Here is a 26414-nt window from a genome sequence, read left to right as displayed (position 1 = left end):
AGCTATGGAGACCATGAGAAGAAGACAGATTCAGAAGAAATAGAATATTTGACGGATTAGACCTTGCAATTGATTAAATGTGAGAGGGAAGGGAGAAGAAGGCAAAAAAGATGATATATGGTGATGCCATTAATAGATCTGAGGAACACTGGGGGAGTACCCACTGGGGGGACAAGAGCAAACAATAAGTTTTGACATTTTATGCCGAAGGAGCTTTTATAGTGTGCAAGTGGAGATGGCCAGTAGGCAGATGGTTATGTAGCTGTGAAGCTCAGAAGTAGTGCTTGAGTTATCTAGATAGATAGATAAATAGATAGATAGATAGATAGATAGATCAGAATCTTTGATACATGTAGAGTGCCATTGCGGTCATGAGCATGGGTAAGATTGCTAGTGAAAGAGCAATAGGCGGGAGGGAGCCTGGGTGGTTCAGTCGGTTAAGCGTCCAACTCGTGATTTCAGCTAAGGTTGTGATCTCATGGGTGGTGGGATCTGCAATCAGTGGGGAGTCTGCTTGAGAGTGTCTCTCTCCCTCTCACTCTGCCCCTCCCCCCTCAAATAAATAAATTTTTCAGAAAAATTGACTTATCTCCCCCATGGTGGGAAATAAAAAAGTAATATAGTGAATAGAAGATGATTGATGAACCAGGCCTTGATGACTTTAGTATGTTGTGAGAGGGTGGAGGAAGATGAGCCTGAAGGAAAAAGATTACCAGTGGTCATAGAAATCAAAGACAAATAGAGTAGAATGGTATGAAGGCAAAAGGAGGAGAGTGTGCTCAACAGTGTTAAGTGTTGCTAGATAGCAAGAAAGTGAAACTCTCCATAGGCTTTAGTGACCTGATTCCTGTATTAAGCAATGCTTTTGTTGAGAACCAAAAGTGAGTGGAAAGAGTGAATGGGAGGTGGAGAACTGACAGTAAACTGGGTAACTCTTGCAGAACATTTGCCTTTGTAGAAGATAAGAGAATGGCTGGAGGGAACTATGAAGGTCAAGAGGGGTTTGACTTTAAAAAATAGGAGTCTGGATAGTGCGTCTGGGTGGCGCAGTCGTTAAGCGTCTGCCTTTGGCTCAGGGCGTCATCCCCGCGTTCTGGGATCGAGCCCCACATCAGGCTCCTCTGTTAGGAGCCTGCTTCTCCCTCTTCCACTACCCCTGCTTGTGTTCCCTCTCTCGCTGGCTGTCTCTGTCAAATAAATAAATAAAATCTTTAAAAAAAATAGGAGTCTGGGTGCCTGGTGGCTTAGTCAGTTAAGCACCTGCCTTTGACTCAGGTCATGATATCGGGGTCCTGGGATCGAGCCCGGCATCAGGCTCCCTGCTCAGCAGGGAGTCTGCTTCTCTCTCTCTCTCTGTCTCTCTAACCCTCCCACTGCATGCTCTCTCTCTCTTTCTCAAATAAATAAAAATCTTAAAAAAATAGAAGTCAACAAGAAGTTGTTCTTGTTAAACTTATTCAACAACAAGTTTAAATTTCTATATGCAGAATTTACTTGAAAGGGAGGGGTTGAATTTGCAGTAGATAGATAACAAAAATTTGGTAGACTCACATGCCTGTGAAGAAGTGAAAGAGCAAAGTATTAATGGAAGGTAGAGGGACTGACTTTAGGTAAAGAAGGGAAACTCACTCAAATGTAAAAGAAGGGAATGAGAAGGGCACACGCAGGTAAGATTGAATATTTGGACACAGGAAGTGGAAGAAATTCTAACCTTATAGTTGTACTTTTCTTGGTGGAGTAAAAAATGTCATCTTTTGACAGCTGGAGAAGGAAGATGGATTAATGCTTTGAGAGCTTTGGAAAAACTTTAAAATAGTCCTGTGGAGAGTCAGAGTTTAAGGTGAAAACAACTAAAAATGGCAGGATGCTGGGTTCATTTGACGCTATTGATCATTGCTTTAGTTTGGGTTCCCCAGGAGTGGATCTGGAAGATTTTGGGGCAAGTAGTTTATTGGAGGAAGTGATCCCAGGAAGCAAAGTCGGGGGGTGAGGGTAGGAAAAGAAGGCAGCCAATAAAGGATGATACACAAGTTGGTTGTTGGAGGCAATTAACTGGAGTTGAATCTGTCTGAGAACCCTCTGAGGTTCTCTGTGTAAATTTCATCATGATGGTTACACTGAAAGGCAAGGGAACTGGGATATTGATCTACCCACGCCCAGCTCTCTCTCCTTAAGTGTCACTCTGGTGGGATTAACATTTTAGCACTTCTGGCATGCCCCGTGCACTGGCAAGTGGATGCCTGCAGGCAGAGAGAGACACAATGATGTCTGTATTGTACCAAAGGAAAAGCAGAAATGCTTTTCTTAAAATATTCTGATGGAAAACCAGCACTGAATTTTGTAGGTGGATGAGGGACCAGAGTCAAAGATTTGATTTGGTGAGTTAACATCAAAAAGAGAAAGAGAGGTGTTTAGAAGCATGCAATAGGACTCTATTTCAACATTGCTGTTATGAATTAAGAAATAGGAAACCCGGTAACTAGACTTCCAGGAAAAAACAAATGTAAGGAAGAGAACAATCACCATGATAAAATGAAAATCCATAGATATTTACAGTCCACATGCAAATAAAAGTTTTGACATTCAGTGACATGGGATTGGAGTCAAAATCTCTGAATTCAGATCTCTGTTCCTTCAGTTTCTTGTTGGGTACCCTTCACTCAGTAAATATTTGTCACTGTGAACCAGGCCCTATTTGAGGTGAAGGATATAATGGTCAACAAGATGAATTAAGTTCCTTCTCCATGGTACTGATAGTCTGAGGTCAATTCACTTAATTTCTTTGAGCTTTCATCTCTTTACATGAGTGGAGAGATTAATACCTTACCATAGACTTTTTTAAGAACACAAAAAGAGAATATGTTTTTGGAAGTGTTTCATGTTCTATGAAGGTCTGTATGTGTTTAATTTTAAAACAATAGCCTGCAACTAACATGCCAAACTTTATCAAGTTTGTATGACTGAAAGCCCTGAAGTAAGAGGTCAGGAAATCACCTCCTGGGGCCCCTGGGTGGCTCAGTCAGTTAGGTGTCTGACTCTTGATTTTGGCTCTGGTTGTGATCTCTGGGTTGCGAGATCGAGCCCTGCATTGGGCTCCACGCTGGGTGTGGAGCCTGCTTAAGATTCTCTCTCTCCCTCTCCCTCTGCCCTGCACACACTGTCTCTCGAAAAGAAAAAAAAAAAAGAAAAGAAAAGGAAATCAGCTCCTTAGTTTGTAGTTGTGGAGAACTGGCTTAGTGATAGTTTATGTGAATAATTCTGGGATGTCTAGCTCAATTTAACTTCAGTGTGAGTTAAAAGTCTAATATGGAAGTCAAAACACTGATCAAACTCATGGGTTGCATATCCAATAAGATAATTGTCTATTCTTTTCTGTTTGTACTAAACACTACTGACATGATCTATTTAGGAGCCAAATTTTAAGTAAGATACTGACAAGCCAAGGCATTAGCCGTGGAAATAACTAGGAATAGGGTAGGGTAGCCTCACATATTTTCTAGCGGATTTAAAGAATTGATTTCGACTATGTGAGAGTTGTCTTGGATAAGAAGATACAGCATGGTGATAAAAGTACATTACTTAGTGTCTCAAATTTTATATTTGAACTTTTGTCCTATTTCACAAACTTCCCATGAAAATTGAGTTAATATTTTTCTGGGGCCTTGTTGGATGTTGTTTTAATAAACTTGGATTAGATGATTTCTAAATTATCTTTTCATAGATTCTTTACAGGTGCTGATAAAATCTAGGGGTTCCTTCTCAAGAAAAATACACACACATTTAGAATTGTGCCTGGAATTTCAAGTGATGCACACAGTTCCTCCTCCCTTGCAATCCATCCACGACTCTCCTCCAATCTCTGCTTTAACTTGATCTGAGTGACCTGATGAAACAGTTAACTCCCATTGGCTCCATAGGTCTCTACAATAAAAGAATGAGAATATCAGGGTATATGATTAGGTGTCTATTGCAGCATAACAACACACTGCTAATTTAGTGGCTCAAGACAGAAGTAATTTATCTTTTCTCAGGGTTCTGCAATGTGGGCAGGGCTCTCTTGGTAGTTCTGAGGCTCTAAGAGATATAAGCTGGATAATTCATTTGGCTATATTCAGCTGGTGTTTGAGATGGGTCAAAAGGTGAAAGAAAGCTTTCTTCATGCGCTTGGTGCCTCATTCGCTTCCACATCGTCTCTCCACCTGGCTAGATCGAGCTTCCTTAAAGAGCCATTAGAATTCTTAGCTAACAGTTGCATTCTCAGTGCATGTTCTAAGAGGACAAGTTCCACAGTGCAAGCACTTATGAAGCCTCTGCTTGCCTCACACTTCCTAATATCCCATTTGTCCTAGCAAGTCACATGGCCAAATTCAGAGTCGGTATTGTTGGAGACTACACAAGGACATGGATCTCCAAGGTATGGTTCAATGGGAGCTACCGACAGGAATTTTTTGTTTGCTGTAAGTACTTTCCAGAAAGAAAGAGGGTTATCTTGGGAAGTAGTAATTTTTCAGCCAGTGCAAACATTCAAGCAGAGGTAGAGTGCTAGCTTATAGGAGATGCTCTAGGAAGGCGATTGCTATGTTGAGCTTAATAAAATGACCTCCATGATCATAGGACTAGATCAAAGCTAACTCCAAATTTTGAGCCTACATAACTAGGGAGATGGTAGTGCTATTAACAGCAACAGGGGCATCAGGCAGGAGTCTCAGATTGGAAGGAGAATGGTAAATGTGGAGAGATTGCTTTTTCTTTTTTTCATATAGAAGAAAGAGATAATCAGGAAATAATGACCCTTATTTTTTCCTGTCTTAGGTTGGATGTCGATATAACTGAACTTCACAGTTGGATTACTCGTTCAGAAGCTGTGTTGCAGAGTCCTGAATTTGCAATCTATCGGAAGGAAGGCAACTTCTCAGACCTTAAAGAAAAAGTCAATGTAGGTTATGCATTAATTTTTATGTATTTTCCTAAGTTTCACTGCTTGTAAACTCTGTGCTTTGTACTATCTGATTCTGTCAGTTGAAAAGATTAAAGCAATATGGAATAATGCTTTTAAATATATCTTCAAAGTGTATTTTACATATCCAGCAGAATCAAAGTTTAGCATCGAGAAATCTTTCCGGGTTCTGCTGTGACTGAGCAGGGATGCTTTTCATAAACCTTCTTTAACATTTATATTATTTAGCTGTAAATTAACAATTTTATAACATGAACTCATATTGGTTTTCCTTCGTGTACTGTTCTGTCACCTCAAGGCTGGGACTTAGCAAGCTTGCAGAATAGACAAGACCCTTAGAAATACTGTACTTAGGACCCTGTTTATGCTGTCACTATCATCAAAAAATTACTCTTTATACTCATTAGTATTTGTCATAACAGATTTGCATTTCCCAGATATTTATGTGTTGCCTTACCGTAACCAAAAGATGTCCAGCCTTTTTCAATATTTATTTATAGTAAGTGGTGGTTTGCTGTTTTTACTCCCTGCTGAGACATTATAGTTGTGTCCTTCACAATAGGGATTTTTATTAAGTTAATAGGAGCTGCTTCATCTTCAAGGACATTATCAGGGCTTTGGTATTTCAACTTCTACAATTATAAAACATCCATTTTGGCAATTGTTTGTGAGAGCATTTCTAATAGGCAGAGTAAATACTTTGGAGTGGGCAGGCTAAAGAAACAAATGTTCTGAATGTTAAATAATTTCACCTATAGGAAGGTCACGTGTGGATAACCCAGTTTCATGTTTTGAGCATTCAGTTTCATACCGGACGAACTCTCTTAGATTTTTCCAAATACAACACTATCTTAAATACAAGCTAATACTTGCTCTGGGGTTGGAACCTTTGGAGAGCAAAAAATGATTTTCTTCTAGGAGAAAATAATCTATTTTTTAGGCTGTTTGAGGTAGGGGGGAGATGATTCCATCAACATGTCTCAGAGTTAACAATTTAAAATTGGGAAGTTATTTTAAAAACATTATTAGTTATATACAATGTTCTGTCATTAATCTAATAATAGTTGTAAATAATTTTAAGAAATGGGCACTACGATAATGTTTAAGTTTTGAAATTAAACTGAAGCATAATAAATATAGTAGAAAATTAGCAGAATGTATTATTTCAAAGTATACTCATTTGAAGGTATGTTTTTTGTTATGATTGTGGCGGGAAATTCTCTAAGTAGAAAACTGCTTAGAGAAGATAAAATCTAAAATACATTTTAAAGTTCATGTGATGTATTTGGCCACTAAAGGTATGAGTCACCTTGGGCAGACATTTCATTAGCTAATTTAAATTTTTTAAAATTTATCTCAATAATCTACTTATCTGTCATCCTATTTCTGTATCTTAAAATAGCTCTGATCAAGTAGGAAAATTGAGTTCCAGCATTTCAAGAATATAAATTCAAAAATTTCCTCTTATCATATGGTTACCTAGAAGCAATTTGCATTTAATCAATAGTGTCAGGAATGACAGACTGAAAGTGTTAAAAAAAATGTACAATATTGTATGAGTGGTTTTCTGATGCCTCATGAGTCACCTTTATCAACTTCTCTCATTTTCTGAAATAACAACATCCTTCTTAATTGCCTACTAAAATAGGACATGAAATGATTTTACCTAGACATTTCCTTCAGGCTAAATATAATATATACATATTAAAAATCCTTGAGAGAAATAAATAGTAATGATGATGGATATGCAGTTTAGGCGTACATTAATTTTCTTACTTCTTCACCTGTCAGTATATGTAACTTATTTTGAACACACGGGAGGCCCGTCTCATGAACTTGAGTGGTATTCATTTTTAGGCATCTATTAAAAGTGGCTAAATATTACCTTCTTTTTTTTTCTTTCTTTTACTTGACTCCTTCATTCATCTATTACTTTCAAGTACTTTCAGCCAATTAGAATGGCCTAGAATATTATCAGTTTGGTTTTATATACTTTTAAACCTTACATTGTTTTTCCTTCTCTATCAGCCATGTGTTTTATCTATATAATTAACATAATGCACTTACTTAAAAGTTGAATTCTAGGGGACATTTCTACTCCAGGTGGTCCCTGGACAACCAATATTGGCATTGTCTGTGAGCTTATTAGAAAGTGTGAGTTCAGACTGAATGAATCAGAATTTGCATTTGAACAAGATCCACAGGTGATTCATTTGTACATGAAGGTTTGAAAATCCGTACTCAAGGGCATCATCTGAGACTACCAAACTCCTAGATCCTTTACTCGTTCTGTTAATGTCAGCACAGTTGAGAAGTTCAAGTGGAATTAGCTGGTGGAGCTACTCAACTTCTTGAATTGAACACGTGGTAATGTAAGGTACTAATTATAATAACAAAACAATCTAGTCTTACTGCAAGGTGGTTGTACACCTGTATAGTGTTCTCTTGAAAACCTTCATACCAGCTATTAAGGTCAACAGGCCTTGGGCTCTTTCTGGAGCCCATGCTTGCTTGCACCCATACCAAATCAACTTTTAACAAAGTTCTGTTGGAAATCCTAAAGTCATTAATTCTACATTTCTTTTATGTCTATTATCTGGGTTTGCCACCCACAATATAGGTGTCTCTGTTCATCTGTGTTTTCTTGAATCTTCATCTCTCTGCCCTTCTACAGTCATGTTCTTCATGAGGGTGCTTTCCCACGCACAGTCCCTGTGCATTCTGAAGTCCTTCTTCCGAAACAAACTTTCTGTCCTATGTACTGGTTCTAGTCCTACATGAAAACGACTCTTACCCTCAAGAACACCACTAAGACTAGTGACTTTCACTCCCCCACTCATTTATTTTTTTTTATGTTCAGTTAGCCAGTATACAGTACATCATTAGTTTTTGATGACGATTCATTAGTTGAGTATATAGCCCACTCATACAATTGCTGGTTTCCTGACTTCCCAGGGCCACTTCCAAAGGTACTGCTTTCTGTGTTAAAAAAAAAGAATGTATCTCATCCCTTGTGTTTCATGCCCGATGGCCATCTGTCACTCACCGTTTTGTGATATTATTTTGTCATTGAATACTGGCACCAGGATCACAGTCTTCTCCACCCGTGTTATGCCTTCATTAAAAATCTCAGACATTATTGGTTGTCCTGCTATCTCCAAAAGTTTCCAGTTCCCTGATCTGCTCAATTCAGCTACCTTCTTGCATAACTAGACTGTCAATATTTCACTGCCAGATATTACTCTGTTTGGGAAATACTATACTTACACAGACACTTTGGTACTTCTCCATAGGCTTTCCATACATTCCTAGTAAATATTCTTCTTCCTTTCTCTTGACAATTATTTCAAGTTTTTAACAGGCATGGTAGATGACTTTCCTTCTTCGTTTGTTTAAGATAATATTTAAGAAATATGTGTATTTGTGCTCATATTCTTTTTCCCCCCTCTGCCTTGGTGGAAGAGATTGTGCTTTGGCTACTTAAGGCTAATCTGTCTGTGTGAGTGAGTGTGTGTGTGTGTGTGTGTTCTCAATATCTTCACTGTCTATGTCCTAAGAAACCTGCTTCCATTCAGCCACACATTCATATCTTCGATAAAACCCTCCTCTCCTATAAACATATAGGACTAATTTTGTGTCTTACTCAACTTCTCTGCAGGACTCTGTTACCTCTTTATCCTTCATGAAGTTCTTTTCTCTCTGGGTTTATGGGATACCATTATCTATTGGTTACCTTTTGTACATTTTTGGTCATTTGTTCTATCTCCTTTTTCCTTTACTATTGATATTCTACACAGTCCTTCCCTTGTCTTTCTTCCCTGGATTATCCTTATTCCTTCCTATTCAAATAACATCTATTTCCTAATGGCCCCCAAGTATTTATCATTAGCTCATGTCTCTCCCTTGAAGCCTAAGCCAGTTTATTTAATTGCTTGATAGACAACTTTAATTGGGGTATTTGCCTGAAAACTTAAAATAAATCTCATGATCTCCCCAGCCCTCCTTTATTCTTTCTCTTTTCTTTCTTTCTTCTGACAGCCTAATCCAGAAACCTAAAAGCTAACTGGGTCATCTAGATTTTTAGTTCCTACCATTTACAAGTCCACCCAAGTTCAATTAATTTCATTCCCGTAACCACTCTTGAAACTGTCCAGTTCTTTCTATTCCTATCACTACAACCCTGTTTAATGCTAATATTGTGGGTTACCTCTGTTTGAGATGATAATCCTTAGCCGGTCTTCCCTGCCACTAATACTTATTTCTTTAGGGGTTTTCACATCACTTTTGCAAAGTGAACTTACTAAAACATAAATATTATCCTATTATGTCTCTCTCTGTTGATACTCATTTGAAAAGGCAAAAAGCAGCCACTGATAATCAGGAGCTCGCTGGGCACTTCAGTTAGACTTGGTGATGCTCGGTGCTGTACTAGTGCTCACAGCTAGCCTGTGGCGCCCTCCGGCTGCATAAGCGCAATGGCTCAGGATGCCAGCAGTAGACAAGGCCACTTCATGATTGTGATGGATCAAGACCAAAACATGACCATCTTGTAATCATGTTTCAACAGACGAAAAAATGTGTGCAGACCACTGCAAATGACTGCATATCCCCCCCATCTTCACTAATGTGGCAGATTATGCTGCCTTACCAATCATGGTTTCAGCCTCTCTACATGTTCCTGCCTCCTAGATAAAAATTTTTTAAGATGTGCAGTCACAGAAGGACCTCCATTTCCTTACGGCATCCAATTAAAGGCAAAGTCCTGCTTCCTTGACCACTCTTCCTCACCTTCCACGTGCCCAAATCCAATCAGCTCTTTCCAACCATCCTCTTAGAGACCTACCCCATAGTTCACTATTCTGTGCCACCTCTCCTGTTGCAGGCTACATCAACCTAACTTTGTTTATATAGGCATGTTCCTGGTGGCCTTTGGGGGGGAAGGTATTGACAGAGTCAGTATTTTCATGTTCCATTTGTGAAGGCTGCCATGACATAATTTCTGTTATCTTATCCTTACCAATTTCTGGCCATTCTAACATTGATTAGATTGCTGGTTTCTAGACATTAATGACTGGAACTAATTAGTTTTTGTTTTTTGTTTGTTTTGGTTTGGCTTACTTTGGTTTTGGCATGCCAGCGCCTAATATAGTGCCTGGTACTTAACACAGTTGATATTTGACTATATGAATAAGTGATTTTTTTTCAGTTCCTCGGGCACATTTTAAGTTAGGCTCTGCTACCAATATGAAGGCTATAACAACTTCTGAATAAACATTTGAGTGAATAAATTACTGTTTCTGTCAAAGGGCAAAACTTCATTATAGAATGTTAAGTGAATAGAAAATTAATTGCTTCTAAAGTCAGGGTAGGCCTCTGGGGAATCTGGAACTTACTTTCATATTAATTAGAGAAGATGTCATGAAAGGAGGAGGCTTTTAAGAGATGCCGATAAAGAAGGAGGAAGAGGTCATAGAATGTTTTTAATCAACTTATTAGAGAATCCGTAAACTTCCCTTCTTCTTATACTTTGCTTAAAACTTAATTATGTTTCTTTTTTCTCTGTATTATACAACTTGGTTTCCTTTTATTTTGCACTTGAAGTTACACATTTTAGAATCCATAATTTCCTGATATCTCTAAGAATTTTTATTGGCCTTTAATATATTTTAAAATTAACAATACATTCCTTATGGAATGGTTAACTGATGCCTTTTTTTAGCTTCTGTCTTCTGTACTTGAAACTATCTGCACTAGATACATCAGAATCTTAGTATCTTCTAAACATATGATCATATATTGAATACACATTGACTAAAGTATTTCATATTCTCTGTTAAGAAAAATAATTTCAAAAATAATATGTTCTATTAGAAAGAATACTTTTAAGATTAAAAAATACTGTGTACATGTATGTGTACACACCTATATATACAATAAACAGAGAAACAGACATGAAGAAAAGCTGGATGAGTTTCCTGAGGATGACAGATTAGAGAAAGATAATCATGTCTAGGAAAGAGAAGCTTTCCCGAATAAGGTGATTTCTAAGAGGTAGTTTTAATTATGGGTACTTAATCCTGTAAGAAGCATTGTACCTGGCAAGAGGAAAATTGGTGCCCTTCATGAAAGATCTTTCTGTATAGTGGTGAAAGCTGAAATCTGACTACAGATACTTGGACTAACATTGAAGATGAAATGTGTAGAACAAAGTAGATGTCATAGTTGAAAAGCATTCAGGTGATACTCTTGGCCTTGAAAACAAGGGAAAAGCTAACATATATAAATGCAAATATATATACAAACATATCACACACACACATATATATACACACACATCTCTATCTATCTATCATCTATCTATCTATCTATCTATCTATCTATCTATCTATATACATATTTATATATCTGTCTATTGAAAGGGAGAGAGAGAGCCATGGGGGAAGAATAAAGACTGATGATGCTGATCATTTGAAAATAACCTGAGAAAAAAATAGCCCCGAAATCTGTGAGACCAACAGAGTTGTTGCTCTTATTCCCTAGTGATAACAAAACATTTCAAAATGTCAGTATAACATGACATGATCTGAAAATGCAGGAACAACTTAATTAGGGTACTTTAGATATGGTATTTCTACTAGCCAAATAGAGCACTTTCTTTCTTTCTTTTTTTAATTTAAATTCAGTTAGCCAACATATAGTACATCATTAGTTTTTGAAGATGTGTTCAGTGATTTATCAGTTGCATGTAACACCCAGTGCTCATCACATCATGTGCCCTCATTAATACCCGTCACCCAGTTACCCCATCCCTCCACCCCTCCCCTGTGAAACCCTCCGTTTGTTTCCTGGAGACCATAGCCTCTCATGGCTCGTCTCCCTCTCTGATTTCTTCCCATCCAGTTTTCCCTCCCTTCCCCTATGGTCCTCCATGCTATTCCTTATATACCACATATGAGTGAAACTGTATGATAATTGTCTTTCTCTTTTGACTTATTTCACTTCATATAATACCCTCCAGTTCATCCATGTTGTAAATGTTTATCTGCTCCTGAGTTCCAAAGAATCCTGGTTATTACCATAGTCAAGAAACATTCTCTCCTCTTTTGTTCAGTATCAGTTCTTCATTTTACAATCTCCAATATGAATTTGGACCAAGATAATGCATTTTTAGTTTCTTCCTTATGAGATCCGTGTCTCTATTATCTTGAAATTTCATTCCATTTATGTTAACTTTAACCTCTTCTAGCCTTACAGTTTTTTGTTTCTTTTTCATGGGGTCCATGATACTTTAGTGAGGATGCCAAAAAATGTTGCTGAAATTTTGTCTGGTAGACCATTTTTGGGAGATTATACTCCCTCTGATTTTCTTCAGTATGACATTGTTTCATCATTCTGTAATAAATATAAGCATTGTGTTGTTTTTCTCTTCTTTTCCTCAAGTAAGGTAAGATTCTATTAAGTTATGACTTAATGAATTTTACACGGTACTATTTGTTTCCTGTTTGGGTAGTTGTTTATTACGTCTATCAGGACTTCATAGCAGTTCTGTTGGAAAGCAGGCCAATGTGCCCAACTCTGCATCTAATCTGGATCTTCTAGAAGACTGATTTAATCCAGCTTTATTTTATTAAATTTGCATCTCCTAACCTCCCAGGCTGGTTCTATAATCACTGTATGTATAGCTACTAGAATTTGTTACACGTTACAACTTCATAGAGCATTTTAACTGTGGGTAGGGTGGGAGAAGCAGTAATATTGTATGGAGGCATTATGCTACAATGGACCTCACCTTACTGTGCATCTAACTATGTATTAGGCACTCTTCCAGGCCCTGGAGATGGCATGGAGAAGGAAATTCTTGAGGATATCTGACCTTTTACAGTTTCTACTCCAGTGAGGAAGGTTAAAAATAAGCAAGGATTTGCAAAATGTATAGAATGTTATTGATAAGTGTCAAAGACAAAAAATAAAAGAGGAATGAGAGCTAAGAAGTATGTGCATGTGTGTGCACCCATTTGAGTGTGTGTGTGTGTGTGTGTGTAGATCAGCAGTAGAAGGTCTCCCTAAGAAAGTGACATTTAAGTAAAGATCTAAAGGCAGTGAAGGATTTATAGATAGCTGAGATAGGAGCATTTCCAGCAGAGGGAAGAGTGAGTGTATAGGTCTGAGGGAGGAGCATGCCTGGAGTGTCAGAGAACAACAGAGTATGACAGAGGTGAATAATCAGGGTGTTTAGTCACAGAAGAAGAGGTCTAAGAGATTAAGGACGTTACGGTCATGTGGGCCATGGTTAGGACTTGGGCTTTTACTCAGATGAGAAGGGAAGCCACTAGAGAGTTGAGTTGATATCTATTTTGCCTGGCTTTTTCTGTCTGTCGTGTTGAGAATATATCATCAGGAAGCAAAGGTATAAGTAGAAATAGCATTTAGTAGGCTGTTTGGAAGCATCTAGACCACTGAGTGATGATGGAGTTTTTGTTTTGTTCTTGTTTTGTTTTGTTTTGTTTTTTACTAGTGTGATAGTAGTGAGCACAGTAATAACAGCATTTTCAGGATGTGTCTTGAGGTTACAGTCAATAGGAGTTTCTGAGGGATTCTATACAGGGTTTGAGAGTAAAAGAACAGTCAAGAAGGATTCTAAGTTTTTGGCCTAGATGTAGTTCTCTACATGTGTACAGGGAGATGTGGAAGAACAAGCCCAGGGGTTTGAGTAAAGGGCATCCTTGACGTAGGAGGAAGACTGTGTACTTGGAATTGAGGAAACTAACTTAAGAAATATTTTGAAGAAGAGGTATCCTCTGAATCAAATTATGATGATAAGTAAGTTGAGAACTGAGGATCAGCCATTGGATGGAGTAGCAAAGAAGGCTAATGGTGTTGTTAAAAGCAACAGTTTTGATGGTACTGAATAAGGGAATAGGTGTGAGAACCAGATTTTTCTCTTTCTCTTTTCCTTCTTTCGTGGGCTAGTTTTTACTTTGCAGTGTAGACCTGTGGAAGGCCCATGTTTCTCCTGGTGGTACATACCCCTTTTAAGTCAGGGGTATGCTCTCCCGTTTTTCCAGAAGCATGTTTCTCTCCAGACTTTGTTTTTGGTGGTCATGTGATTTTTATTTTACTTTTTCTATGCAGTTGACATTTTTTTTTCTGAGAAAACAAGAGAAGGTAGAAACATTAGGAACTACTAATCTAACCTATTTTAAGACTAAAGTTCATATATTTTATTTGAAAATGAATGCATAGACGTCCAGGTCCAGGAAAAAAAGAGGATTTTCGGTGATGTTTCTTTAGTCAACTTCTTTAACACTTTGTATATGTGGTTATCGGGATGCTTGATACACATTTTTGTGATTAGATAATCTAATCAACTATTGGGCCAAGATTTTTTTCCTAAAGCTTTTTTAAAGGCTGTTGAAATCACCATTCATTTGGATGCCCACATGTGGCACTTTGGGACGCTTTCAGTTTATGTGATTGCATTTGTTACAGCTCTTAGTTATTTCTGGATTTCTATTTTACTATGAAAGAATTGTCCCAGTTTGGGAAATAAGTTATTTGAAAAGCCTCCTTTAATCTCAGAATCCCTGAAGGGTAGGTATCTTTATTGTTACTTTACATAGAAAGTATTGATGCTCAGAAAGGTTGAATCACTTTCCAAATGCCAAACAGCTGGTAATCAGTGGAGATAGAATTCAGACCATCTGAGAACAGAATGACTCCAAAACTTTTCATTGCCTTCTTGACTATCTTCTGGCTACCCTATATTTTCTCATTTTTTATCAACCATCTATAGCTGTGTCTGAAATGAAATGTTTTCTGGACTCTTCACTGTCTTGTTCATACTCCTCAAAGCACATTTGTGCCAATATTTCTCTTTATTTTCCAGTATTCTCTTTAAAGAGATGTTACTTAGCAAAACCCAGATACATCTAAATATCGTTTTGTGGTGTCCATTAAATGCTTCTTTCTCAAGCCTATCTCTCTATTTATACATCACTTACTCAGTTTCTGTATAATAGACATCTGGCAATGGGGTACAGTTATTGAGTTGTACACGGAGTTGCCAGTCAGTTTATAGACTGTCAGTGTGCATTCTGAGTAATCAGGCATTTCTTCTGATAGCTTGGTGCCCATGCTGCATTACTGGTTAAATATTTTGAATATCATCTTTGACTACATCCAAATTATCAGGTCACCTTTGCTGTGAGTTGTAGTCAGATAAGTTCAAAGCTGTTTGATTAATTTCCATTGAAATACTCTTAGAGCAGCAGAGTGCATTTGAAAGAGAGCTGAACTTGTAAATAGATGATTGGGGTTCTAATATTGGATCTAAAACTTTTCACTTCTACCATCTTGCATGTATGCCTTAAGCTTGCTGATGCTCAGTTTTCTCTTGTATAAAAGAGGATAAGATACTGATTCCTTCTATCCCACTGAAATATGAAATGCATATGTGTAATTTGGTACACAGTATAAGGAATTCCATTTTTATCATGGTTATGCCAGTGTTTTCAAATATTTAATACACTTCTGTGTGCCTCACTTTCCTCCTCTGTCAAATTGTGAGAGTAATGGTAGCTACTCCATACATTATTGTTTTCTTGTAGTTATCGCTATTATGTGTATATTAGAATAACTGAAATAATGTGATTTAACCAAACTAGGCATTAAAGCTAGTTACCCCTGAAATAATCAATTAGAAGTTTTCCCCTCTGTGAGGAATACTAATTGATTATTCCATTAGATGCTTAGAATAAAAAGATTATGATCAATGACATTTAGAAAGCCAATGGTAATTTCTTTTCATCATTTATAAAGACAACGTTGTGTTCCAATTCTACTCTTTATAATTTCATATATAAAAAAGCAAAAACTCCATGTAGTTAAAATAGAAACCCCTCTGATAGGAAAGGGTAACTCTGTTTAACTTGCAGAATATCTGTCCGTTTTTACTGTTCTTGTTCTATTGTAGTGCATTTATTTTTTACTTGTCTCTCTCCCTCCCTGCCTTTCTCTCTCCACCCCCCTCCCACTTTTGCTGATATAGTTCAAATGTGGAATACCCCACATCCTGCTATAGCTCTTGGTACTTGTGAATGTTACATATTAACTTAGAATGTGCTTATTTTTTTCTCTTCTAAAGTACTCAGAGTCCTTTACAAATAAAATTTACCTTTTAATGGAGAATAAATGTAAAGTATTGGAGAACATGTGCCAATAAGCTGCCTTATAGGAACAGAGAATTTAGAAGACAGAAATTGAGAGTTGAGAAAATGTAAATTTTGGAACTTCGTCTGGATTCTTACCTTTAACAAGATGTTGTGGCTACTTTATTTTCATGGACTTTTCAATTCTACTAGAAAGTTAGAATCTTCCAGAGTTGTGCAAATACTTGTGTCAACAATTTGATAATGCCTTTGTGAAAATGACTTTCAAGGTAACCCAGAAGTTTCACCTGCTAATTGGTATGGGATCCTGGAGCACATAATCCTCAAACACCACAATCTATGTGCTTTGAAATTTTCAAGTAGAATCCAAGGTATTAAAATGTGTCTATCACTTTTAGAGTTTCCCTACTGATGAGATGAACCTGAATTTCCATTTGCTGCCCTTGACAGTATAACATAAAATGTATATTTTCAAGATAGAGTATAAATACTTTTAAAAAAGCCCAAATTACCATTTTATAGCATTTTATTTCATTTACTTTACTAAATTTTAATTAGTATTTTATACATTCCAGTTTTTTCCTGATAGGTTATATTCTATTGTCTACAGGCTTTTTTTTTTTTTTTAGCATTTTGAGTTCTTGATCTTGAATCCAATAATCCTAGTTCATGATCTTAAATCAATTTTAAAAGCCCTCCTTTCAGTTGTGGTTATTTCTTTAAATTAGAGAATTGTTTTAAATATTTTAAAATGTATGGATTATACTATGAGCATTCCCATTATTTGGTGTGCTTGGGAAATAGTCTAGTTTAGCAATATGATGATTACTTATTTCTTTGAATGTATTTCTGATGATGCCATAGTATCTTTATCTGTATTTAGTCTACATATCTGTCGGTCTGTCTTTATTGACTTTCAAAGGGAAGGCAATAGATCTGCACTGTATAATTACAATTGGCACTTGACACATGGTGGCTTTTTAAATTTAAATTTAATTATACTAGATGAAAAATTAGTTTCCTCAGTCACAGTTGCCACCTTCAGGTACTCAGTACCCACATGTGGCTCGTGGCTACTGTATTGGACAGCACAGATCTATAATATTTTCATCCTTGCAGAAAGTTCTATTGAACAGTGCTCTGCAGAGTGTGCACATGTCGGTTACAGGCCTCCTACCTGTACTCCGGTATTACACCCTGTAACATTTGTTTAAATACCTATAGATCGAAATAAAATTAAAAAAATAGTCGGATATGGAATAACCTCCTGTCACAAACTCAAGCAAAATCTTTGTATGATGCTATTATTGGGTCTTAAGAGTGTTGTTCTAACTATATGTTACATGCCTTAAAGCTTGCTTTTTCTGCAGGTAGTAATGTTTTAGGACATATAACATAATGTTATAACCACATATTTATAATGATTATGATAATACAGTTCAGTTTTATCATAGTTTAATGTATGTGTATATTATGTACATGTAATATATATCCATAGAGACATTATTAGCTAAACCCAACAGTGTTAAATGCTAGATTTTGTTAATTTAGATCGTTATGGTTTTGTTGTTCAAAAGTTAACTTTAAGTTAGGAGAAATGAACAAATGAATTTAGAAGACTTTTTGAAACTGAATCTGTTTTTCCTTGAAATGGGAGTACTTTGAAAGTTTTAGAGAGAAAAATTAACCTGCAGTCTTACATTTCAATAAATACGGGGTTTTTTGCTAAGTTATTCATGCTAGTATGTTTTTCCCTTTTGATATACTTACAAGATTTTCTATTCGATTTTTAATATAGAATACATAAGTTATCAGGAGTAATGTCAGTGGTTTGTATTTAAAAGACAAATTTGAGTTTTAATTATCTGTTATTTTATCCTTCCATTGTTTCTTATTATTTGCTTTTGTTTTTTTTTTTTGCAGTCTTATATTACAGTGCATCAGAAACTATTGTGTTAAAAAAAAAGTTAAGCCTAGAAATCTTATTAAAAGTAGTAGCAATTCAGTATGAAAATGGCTTGTGCTTTCATTGTCATTTTGATGCTTCTGGTGCCAAGAAACTTGAGAAAAAAAAGCTTTAGATTCACATGATAAGCTGACAGACTGAAATATCTTAAGGCTTGAAAGGGCAAGTAGAAGTTATAATTACTGTGTAGCTTCACAATCCTTGTATTGAAACACTCACCTTTGCTATCATGCTGCAGGCCATAGAGCGAGAAAAAGCCGAGAAGTTCAGAAAACTGCAAGATGCCAGCAGATCAGCTCAGGCCCTGGTGGAACAGATGGTGAATGGTAATTACACAGAGTTGATTTAGATAATCTTCTTAGGGATTTGATAAACACATAGGTTCATATTTATCAGCTGAATTATATCAGACAAGCACTTCCTGAATGCAAATTTAAATTAAAGTGAGTTTGTGAGCTTTTTATTATTCTTTCTTAATGCTAAGTGAATTATTAGAGGAAATTCAGCTTTGAGTCCAGTGGAAGAAAATGGGATGTGCTAGAATATGTTATCAATCTGTTGCAGTGAAATCAATTTTAATGCAAATCCTGCTAGCATTTGTCCAAATAATTTAAGAAAACAAGGTTTGCAGAAATCATTGGAAATGTAAGCAATCACATACTATATGAAACTGATTGTAATCTGATTTTAAGTAATTCTTGCAATATATTTTTCCAAACAGACTAAAATTATGTGTAAGACTTCATCATAATACCTGTTGGCTAATAATGTATTTGACATTTTCTATGTTGTTTTTCATTTTTTAAAAAATCATTTTGCAATGGTCTTCTCAGGGGAAATTTTATTTTTTATCCTCGGCTGTTTTTGAGTAAGGTAAAAGTACAAAGCTAACACATTTTTTTCCTTATTTATTTAGAGCACGTGTAGGGAGGCTTGGGGGGGTGGGAGTGGGGGCGCGGGATAGGGGCAGAGGTAGAGAGAGAATCTTAACCAGGCTCCACATTCAGCATGGAGCCCAAGGTGGATCTCGATCTCACAATCCTGAGATCATGACCTGAGCCAAAATCAAGAGTCCAATGCTTAACTGACTGAGCCACACAGGCGCCCCCCCCTTTTTTTCCAAATATTTTTTTTCTTTTTTGAGAATGAACTAAAATTAGTTTTTCCTAACAGTGCTTCAGAAGTTGTCTATGACAAGTATGCTATTGACATCAGTTATGAACAAACTTCTTTGAAATTGTCACTGTCATACTACTGCATTCATTTCCAAATATAAGTAATTTATGAGAATCAGGGATAATGCTATTTTCAAACAAGATTTTTTTTTTTTACATATTTCACAGGATATGTTTACAAGGGTAATAATAACCAAATTTAACAAATGTTTTTGTTGTGCATGTCAGCTTTTTCCAGGACCTGCCTGCATTCTGGAGTATAAATTTTGTATATGAATTGTTTTTTGCCTTAATTGCCATGTTGGCATTAAAAAGTTCAGTGTTCTTCCTAGGAAATCAATTCATTTTTTTTCTCTTAATGAGCCCCATGACTGTATTTGGTTAACAGTAAAAACAAGCAGACATGATAGCTGAGGATTGGGTGAACAAGTTAATGAATATATAGACAATGCAAAATACTGAAAGGTTGTTGTTGAGCTGTATGTTGCTGGGTGGTGTAACTGATGAATTTGATAACAGCATATTCATATTAAATGAAATTGTGTGATCTAAAAAATAGGCTTGTAGCCGCTATACAATTTCCCCGTAGCAACTATATTGTCACTGTTTTATTTTTATAAGCCAATTTAAAATCTATACTTTTAAATGGTCTCCTTTCATAATCAAATGTCAAGCATACCTTACCTCAGATCATTATTCAAAAAGCACTTAAAATTTAGAAATGTATGGAATGATTTTTTTGGTAATTAAAACCACATACAGGTTTAAAATGATTAGTGATAATGTTGTTTTCTAGATTATTGCCCTCAAAGCTCTAAATTTAGGAGGCATGAAGAAAAATCAGGGTATTTAAGCTTCTCATGTGTTACGCCAATAAAGATAAGGTGTGACTATTAAGTGATTAGGCTCAAATTTGGACTATACTTAGAGCATAGCTCTGCTCCATTCAGTCACACATTTTATGTGATTACTAAAAAGTAGACTCAAGGATTCTAACTTTTGGTTCTTTTTTTTTCAGTCTTACACAGAATAAATTTCCTAACATTTATTTTATGTCATTGTGCAAACTGTGAGTGAGGGCAGACACATGCCTAAGTGTCTGGAGTACCTCTCTCCAGGTGTATTTCATTGGGACCCCTCACCCTAATTTTCAGTAGCTCTGCTGGCATAGAACCAAAAACTGGAGTTTACTGGTTTGGCTCATGAAGCTGAAGGACAAAATGAGGTTCCTCTAAACCAGGTTTCTAACCGTTATCTCAGTTAAGGTCTTAAATTTACAAGCCCAGGATTTCTTTTCTCAGGTTTAAACTATGGAGTTAGAATAAAACTCATAACCATATAAAACACATACATTCTTGTATGTGTAAAGGAAGAAAATAAGAGTGGAATCATGGTAATTCATTTATGACCTCATGTAAATATTTATTCCTTTTAACCACATCTCTTGTCCTCAAAAATTAATATAAAGGCAAATCATTCTTGTACAGTGTTTATTAATATTATGCAACTAATACAAATTTATAGTTTATTTTTTATGTGCTAACAACATTTAACACACTTATAGTGTAAAATAGATGTAAAAATAGCATAACTAATATCTTTAAAAGCATTTTATATTTTCTACATATGTATACATACATAGAAAGCTGAATTTTCTACTTCAGATAATTTACTGTAAGTTTAGAGTGTTGTGTTTTATGTGTATATATATACATATATACGTATATATACGTATCATTCCAGATATATATATATACATCTGGAATGATCTTAGAAGTCCTCTTTTAGAAAGACAATTATCATATGTTTTCACTCATCTATGGAACATAAGAAGTAGGAAGATTCGGTAGGAGAAGAAAGGGAAGAAGAAAGGGGGGGGTAAAGAGCAGGGGGAATGAACCATGAGAGACTATGGACTCTGAGAAACAAACTGAGGGCTTCAGAGGGGAGGGGGGTGGGGGAATGGGATAGACTGGTGATGGGTAGTAAGGAGGGCACGTATTGCGTGGTGCACTGGGTGTTATACGCAAGTAATGAATCATCGAACTTTACATCAGATACCAGGGATGTACTGTATGGTGACTAACATAATAAAAAATATTATTAAAAATAAATAAAAAGTAATGCATCACTTATTAAAAAAAAGAAGTCCTCTTTTAAATTTTCTTTCTGAATGAAAATCTAAGACCTGCAAAAAAAATTCCTAAATACTTGCATCATTCTGGTGCAAAACAGGTATAAAATATATCAGACATATTTTCAAATCCACTTTTGGTCATTTCTAAGTATCTACTGAAAGAATGAATTTTTAGCATTACTCAAGAAATACAGAAAGCAAAACCTATTAGTCTCAAAGGCAGTTTGTTAAAGGAAATTAAGAAAGGTGCTAAGGAAAAGGGGGAGTGTCTTAAAATTCTTAAAAGTGCAGAGATTACCATGATGCCAATGTAGAAGTGACTTTGACTTGATGTTGCCAAATTTTGTTAAAAATCAGTCTTATGTCCTGAAAACACTCTTTCTCATAACATGTGTTTAGTTTTGCAGGGTCACATAGAAGTTAGAATCAATTTAAAGACAATTTTCATTTTGGTTGTACTTTATCAAATGCAAAGACTTACTTGCAGAATATTAAAGTACAGTTAACATTAAATATTTTGTGAATTTTAATATTAATTGTGAGTTTCCTAATAAAATGATTGATACTTGGAAAATATGCATAGAAACAGTAAGAGACTCATATTAATTTATTTGGAACCTTTTTTATAACCAGAAAAGGAGGTTGCATCAATTACTTGCATACTTTAAAGTTTTACATGAACATTTTCCTTATGGATGTCCCACTTCTTGTGCAAGCATGTAAGTGATCTTCATGATTGTAGTAGGCTAAATAGGCTATGGTGCTGCTAACAGAGAGTGTATTAGCTTAAAAATCACGTTTCTAAGTTTTTAACATGGATTTTGGTATAACGAATGGATGTATCTATTCCTTAACTGTATCCTTTTTGAGCGAACATTAAATTTATCAGTCCTGTCAACATCGTTTGATTAGAAAAGTATGGGAGTAGTTTGAGAGAGTGGTGGATGGTGGAGAGAAATTCTTACTAGAGAAATTTTTCACAAATATAATTTTTATGAAGCTTATTGTTACTATATAAGATGGGAATAAGAAGTTTAGTCGCAAGTAATTGTTGGCTTTCTAGAGTTTTAATGAGAGCAAGTGGGAGACTAGATTGGGTACCTAGTGATCTAATTTTGTTTCCTGTAGCTGTGTTACATTGAAAAGGGGGATTTCCAAATTTGTACTTACTTCCTTTTTTTTTTTTAAAGATACGGCATAACATTCTCAAAGATTTGTTTTTATAGTTTTTCATTTAAACACAAAATGGTATAATAAATATTTTAGAAAATTTCACACCTAATATGATAAAGAATCTCACTTCCGTATCAGTACTATTGATTATTCATTAATGAATCCTAATTTCCTAAGATTTTATGTCAAACAGTTTTTAACTGATCTGCTTACTTCAAAGCAAAAGCTTTTCAGTGTGTAGGATTATGGGATTTCAGGACAATCTAGAATATTTTTATATCTAATCATTCGCTTTATTTTTGTTTAGATTAGACTTTATTCTTAATTTTGTTTGTAAAATAATGTTCTTGCATGTTTATGTAGTTTCCTTATCAGTCATGTATAAAATAAGACTGGTTTAGATAAATTGTTTTCTTTATTAAGATTACCAAGAAAATAGTTGTATCAAATATTTATTCGGAAACATATATAAGCAAAGCTCATTTTCCCCTTCTTTAAGCTATAAAATTGTTGCATCACAATTTCCAGAGGAGATAATATAGTATAATTATCTAATAGGGTTAGTGATGTTTTCTACATTAAACAGTACTTCCCTTTCAATTTCTAATTGTGGTTTCCTGTATATTAATTAAGAATCTGAAGACAATCACATTAAAGAAATGTTTAAATAAAAGTGGTAATTATTAGTATATTAGACTAGAAGAATATTTCAAAACCATCATCCCTTGAGAGTTAGATTATAGTGTTTAAGGTGATACCTAATAGTAAGTCTGCTAAGAATTGGAATTAAATAGTTCAGACTGATAACACAGACAAGCACTCCTCTTATCTATAATATTAACTATGTAACTGTATTTTTAGTATTTCTGTTTGTAGCTCATTAAGTACTTCACATGAGTGATGCCATTTGGGTATGGGCAACCAAATTTTGTCAGATTGGTAAGGACAGGGATTATAGTCAGTTTGGCTTACCTCAAAGCCAAACTTCTCATCTTCTCTTCACATCATTGTGAAGGATTTTTAGTGACAGTAATTCTTTTAATTATATATTTTAATGGGAAGACATTTTGCAACAGGTCTGTATAATAGTGGGGCATGGAAATAGTATTATTTGCAATAGTCCAGCCCCTCCATTGTAAATGAGTAGCTTTCCCCACAGTTGGACTCATTTCCTCTTCTCTTACTCTCTCAACTCTGGGCAATTTGATTTACATCTCCTATTTCTCCATGTGACACTTGGGGATAATGGTCTACACAGAGTTCACACTGAATAAATGTTTTTTTTGTTTGTTTGTTTGTTTGTTTGTTTTTTTAAAGATTTTATTTATTCGACAGAGATAGAGACAGCCAGCGAGAGAGGGAACACAAGCAGGGGGAGTGGGAGAGGAAGAAGCAGGCTCATAGCAGAGGAGCCTGATGTGGGGCTCGATCCCATAACGCCGGGAGCACGCCCTGAGCCGAAGGCAGACGCTTAACCGCTGTGCCACCCAGGCGCCCCCACACTGAATAAATGTTATTAATTGACAGACACATCATTCTTTGACTCCAGTCTCCAAAGGAAAAAACTTTGTGCTTGTGTGTGTGTGTGTGTGTGTGTGTGTGTGTGAGAGAGAGAGAGTGAGAGAGTGTGCGCGATGGGAGAGAGGGGAAGAAGGTCATAGTGGTCACTGTTGTTGAAGAAAATTAGTCACAAAACAAATATTGAGTAGGGATCTGGCCTTTGTTTCTCATAATTCAGTGATATTTAAAAATACAAAAATGAGGGGCCCCTGGGTGGCGCAGTTGTTAAGCGTCTGCCTTCGGCTCAGGGCGTGATCCCAGCGTTCTGGGATCGAGCCCCACATCAGGCTCCTCCGCTGGGAGCCTGCTTCCTCCTCTCCCACTCCCCCTCCTTGTGTTCCCTCTCTCACTGGCTGTCTCTCTCTGTCAAATAAATAAGTAAAATCTTAAAAAAATTAAAAAAAAATAAAAATAGAAAAATGTGAAAAAAGCTCTTTTAGTAAATTTATGTGTTATATTCACTAGCGGTGTAAATTTTATATAAATCTATTAACTTTTAAAAGCTATTATTTTAAAAAAGCTATTGTATAAAAGTTAGTGTGGTTGAAGAAACCCCTAGAATTTAGTCTACAACACTCAGGCCTTATTTTCATGGACTTAGTAAGTTTTTATTACATTTTACTCTGTTATATTGGATGCCAAATGGGCTTGTAATGACCCTCACCTAATATGCAGTAAAAATTGGAGACTATTTATTAAAACTTAATTTTGAGTTTCCATTCTAAGCACAGGATTTGCATTATTCTACTCTGGCTTCATGGCTAATGATGAATATACTTGATGAGGAATACTTCACTTTAAGTGGCAGTTCTGAAGTACTTGCATGGAAGGTGGTGCACAATTAAAATTATTCTAACAGTCTGTTATGCACTGTACACAAGTAATAAAATTAATGGATGCACTTGAAGTAATGATCCTTTTCCTCTGGGTGCAACATATTTATTCATGGACTATTTCAGGGGTTGTTTAGAATATGAGATGTGAATAGATTATGATCCATTATCCCTGAGATTCCAATGTGCTACTACAAAATGGCTTCCATAAGTATTGTTCATAATGCCTGGTGAGCTAGTGTTTGTATTCTTAAGTAGCTAACAAAAAATTGGAAAAACAGATGCTCAAATGATTGATACTTAAAAATTTACAGATATTTACACTTAAAAAGTGTCATAAAACTTAAAATTTTCGGTTGGGTTAAGGAGCATATAATTTTATGAAATATACATAAAATAGTTACATATAATAGTAAAATTATTCATGTCCCAGTATTCATTTGGGAAACAGCATCCTTATTTTGTCTATAAAAGTTTTAAGAGACTTTGTCATAATAGATGGCTAATTCATGAAGTTGAAGTAGTGGCATTTATATTTTGAGTTTAAGAGATGTACATCAAGTACTGTGCCACGTACCAGTGCTTTTGATCCTTCTCCCAAGTATTTGAAAGCAAATTTGAAGCAAGAGAGACTGTGTGCATGTTCGTACTTGGCTTTTTGTGTCTGTGGGTATTGCTCACCTAATGTTCATATTCGTATGAAGTAAGCTATTGATTTGGTGTCGCGTGAGTTCACAAGTATACTGTATTTATTCCTTACCCACTCTTAGCTGAGGACTCTATCAGATACTGCCAGTGGAGACCTTTTTCTCAAAGGGGTTTAGAGTTTAGAAGGACAGGTTACACTCTTGTCGAGTAGGAAGTATATTCACACATGAAGTAATAACAGTATTTACATGCAAATCCTTCATAACATATCGGATCCTCTGTGGTCAACATCATATCTTTGCCAGTGACATGTGGAAGTTTCTGTTTTTAATTTTTGGCATGGTTGCCCTTTATAACTTTAATTGCAAATGAGTATGGGATATATGGCCAAATATTCCAAGCTTTGCTAATTACATATTATTTGCTGTAACATTGACTAATATTTATTGGTTGCCAGTCTATGTCAGACTTTGTGTAACTGCTTCACACATATTAACTCAGAACCCTCATAGGTATCCTATGAGGTCAATTCTATTTTAGCCTCATTTCATGGATGAGAAAGATGAGATCCAGTGGAATCAAATAATTGAAACTCTTTTACCCATTTAGTAAAGGGAGTGAAATTTGAACTCAGTTCTGCCTAATACCAGAGCTCTTACTGTGAATTTCGGTAACTTTCTGTTCCCCTTCACCCTAATATGAAGATCCTTCTTTTACTTATTATTGTATTTTAATTACCTTTATTTGGCTAAAAAATCAATATGTTAATAAGTAGAGAGTATTATAGATTTCATAGT

The 26414-nt window shown here is 35.7% G+C and overlaps 1 protein-coding gene across 1 annotated transcript in view; it reads left to right on the top strand.

Moving 5' to 3' along the window:
• DMD (dystrophin) overlaps positions 1–26414 on the top strand; it is a 2070581-nt gene that overhangs the window by 698659 nt on the left and 1345508 nt on the right. The window contains exons 18-19 of the mRNA XM_034649821.1: positions 4813–4936; positions 18330–18417. Coding sequence (XP_034505712.1) covers positions 4813–4936; positions 18330–18417 — 212 coding nt within the window. The remainder of the gene's footprint in view (positions 1–4812; positions 4937–18329; positions 18418–26414) is intronic.

The sequence above is a fragment of the Ailuropoda melanoleuca genome, chromosome X, assembly GCF_002007445.2.
Source record: "Ailuropoda melanoleuca isolate Jingjing chromosome X, ASM200744v2, whole genome shotgun sequence".
NCBI classification, from domain to species: Eukaryota; Metazoa; Chordata; class Mammalia; order Carnivora; family Ursidae; genus Ailuropoda; species Ailuropoda melanoleuca.
The sequence above is the reverse complement of the archived record's forward strand: the minus strand, read 5'-3'. Positions and strand labels throughout refer to the sequence as shown.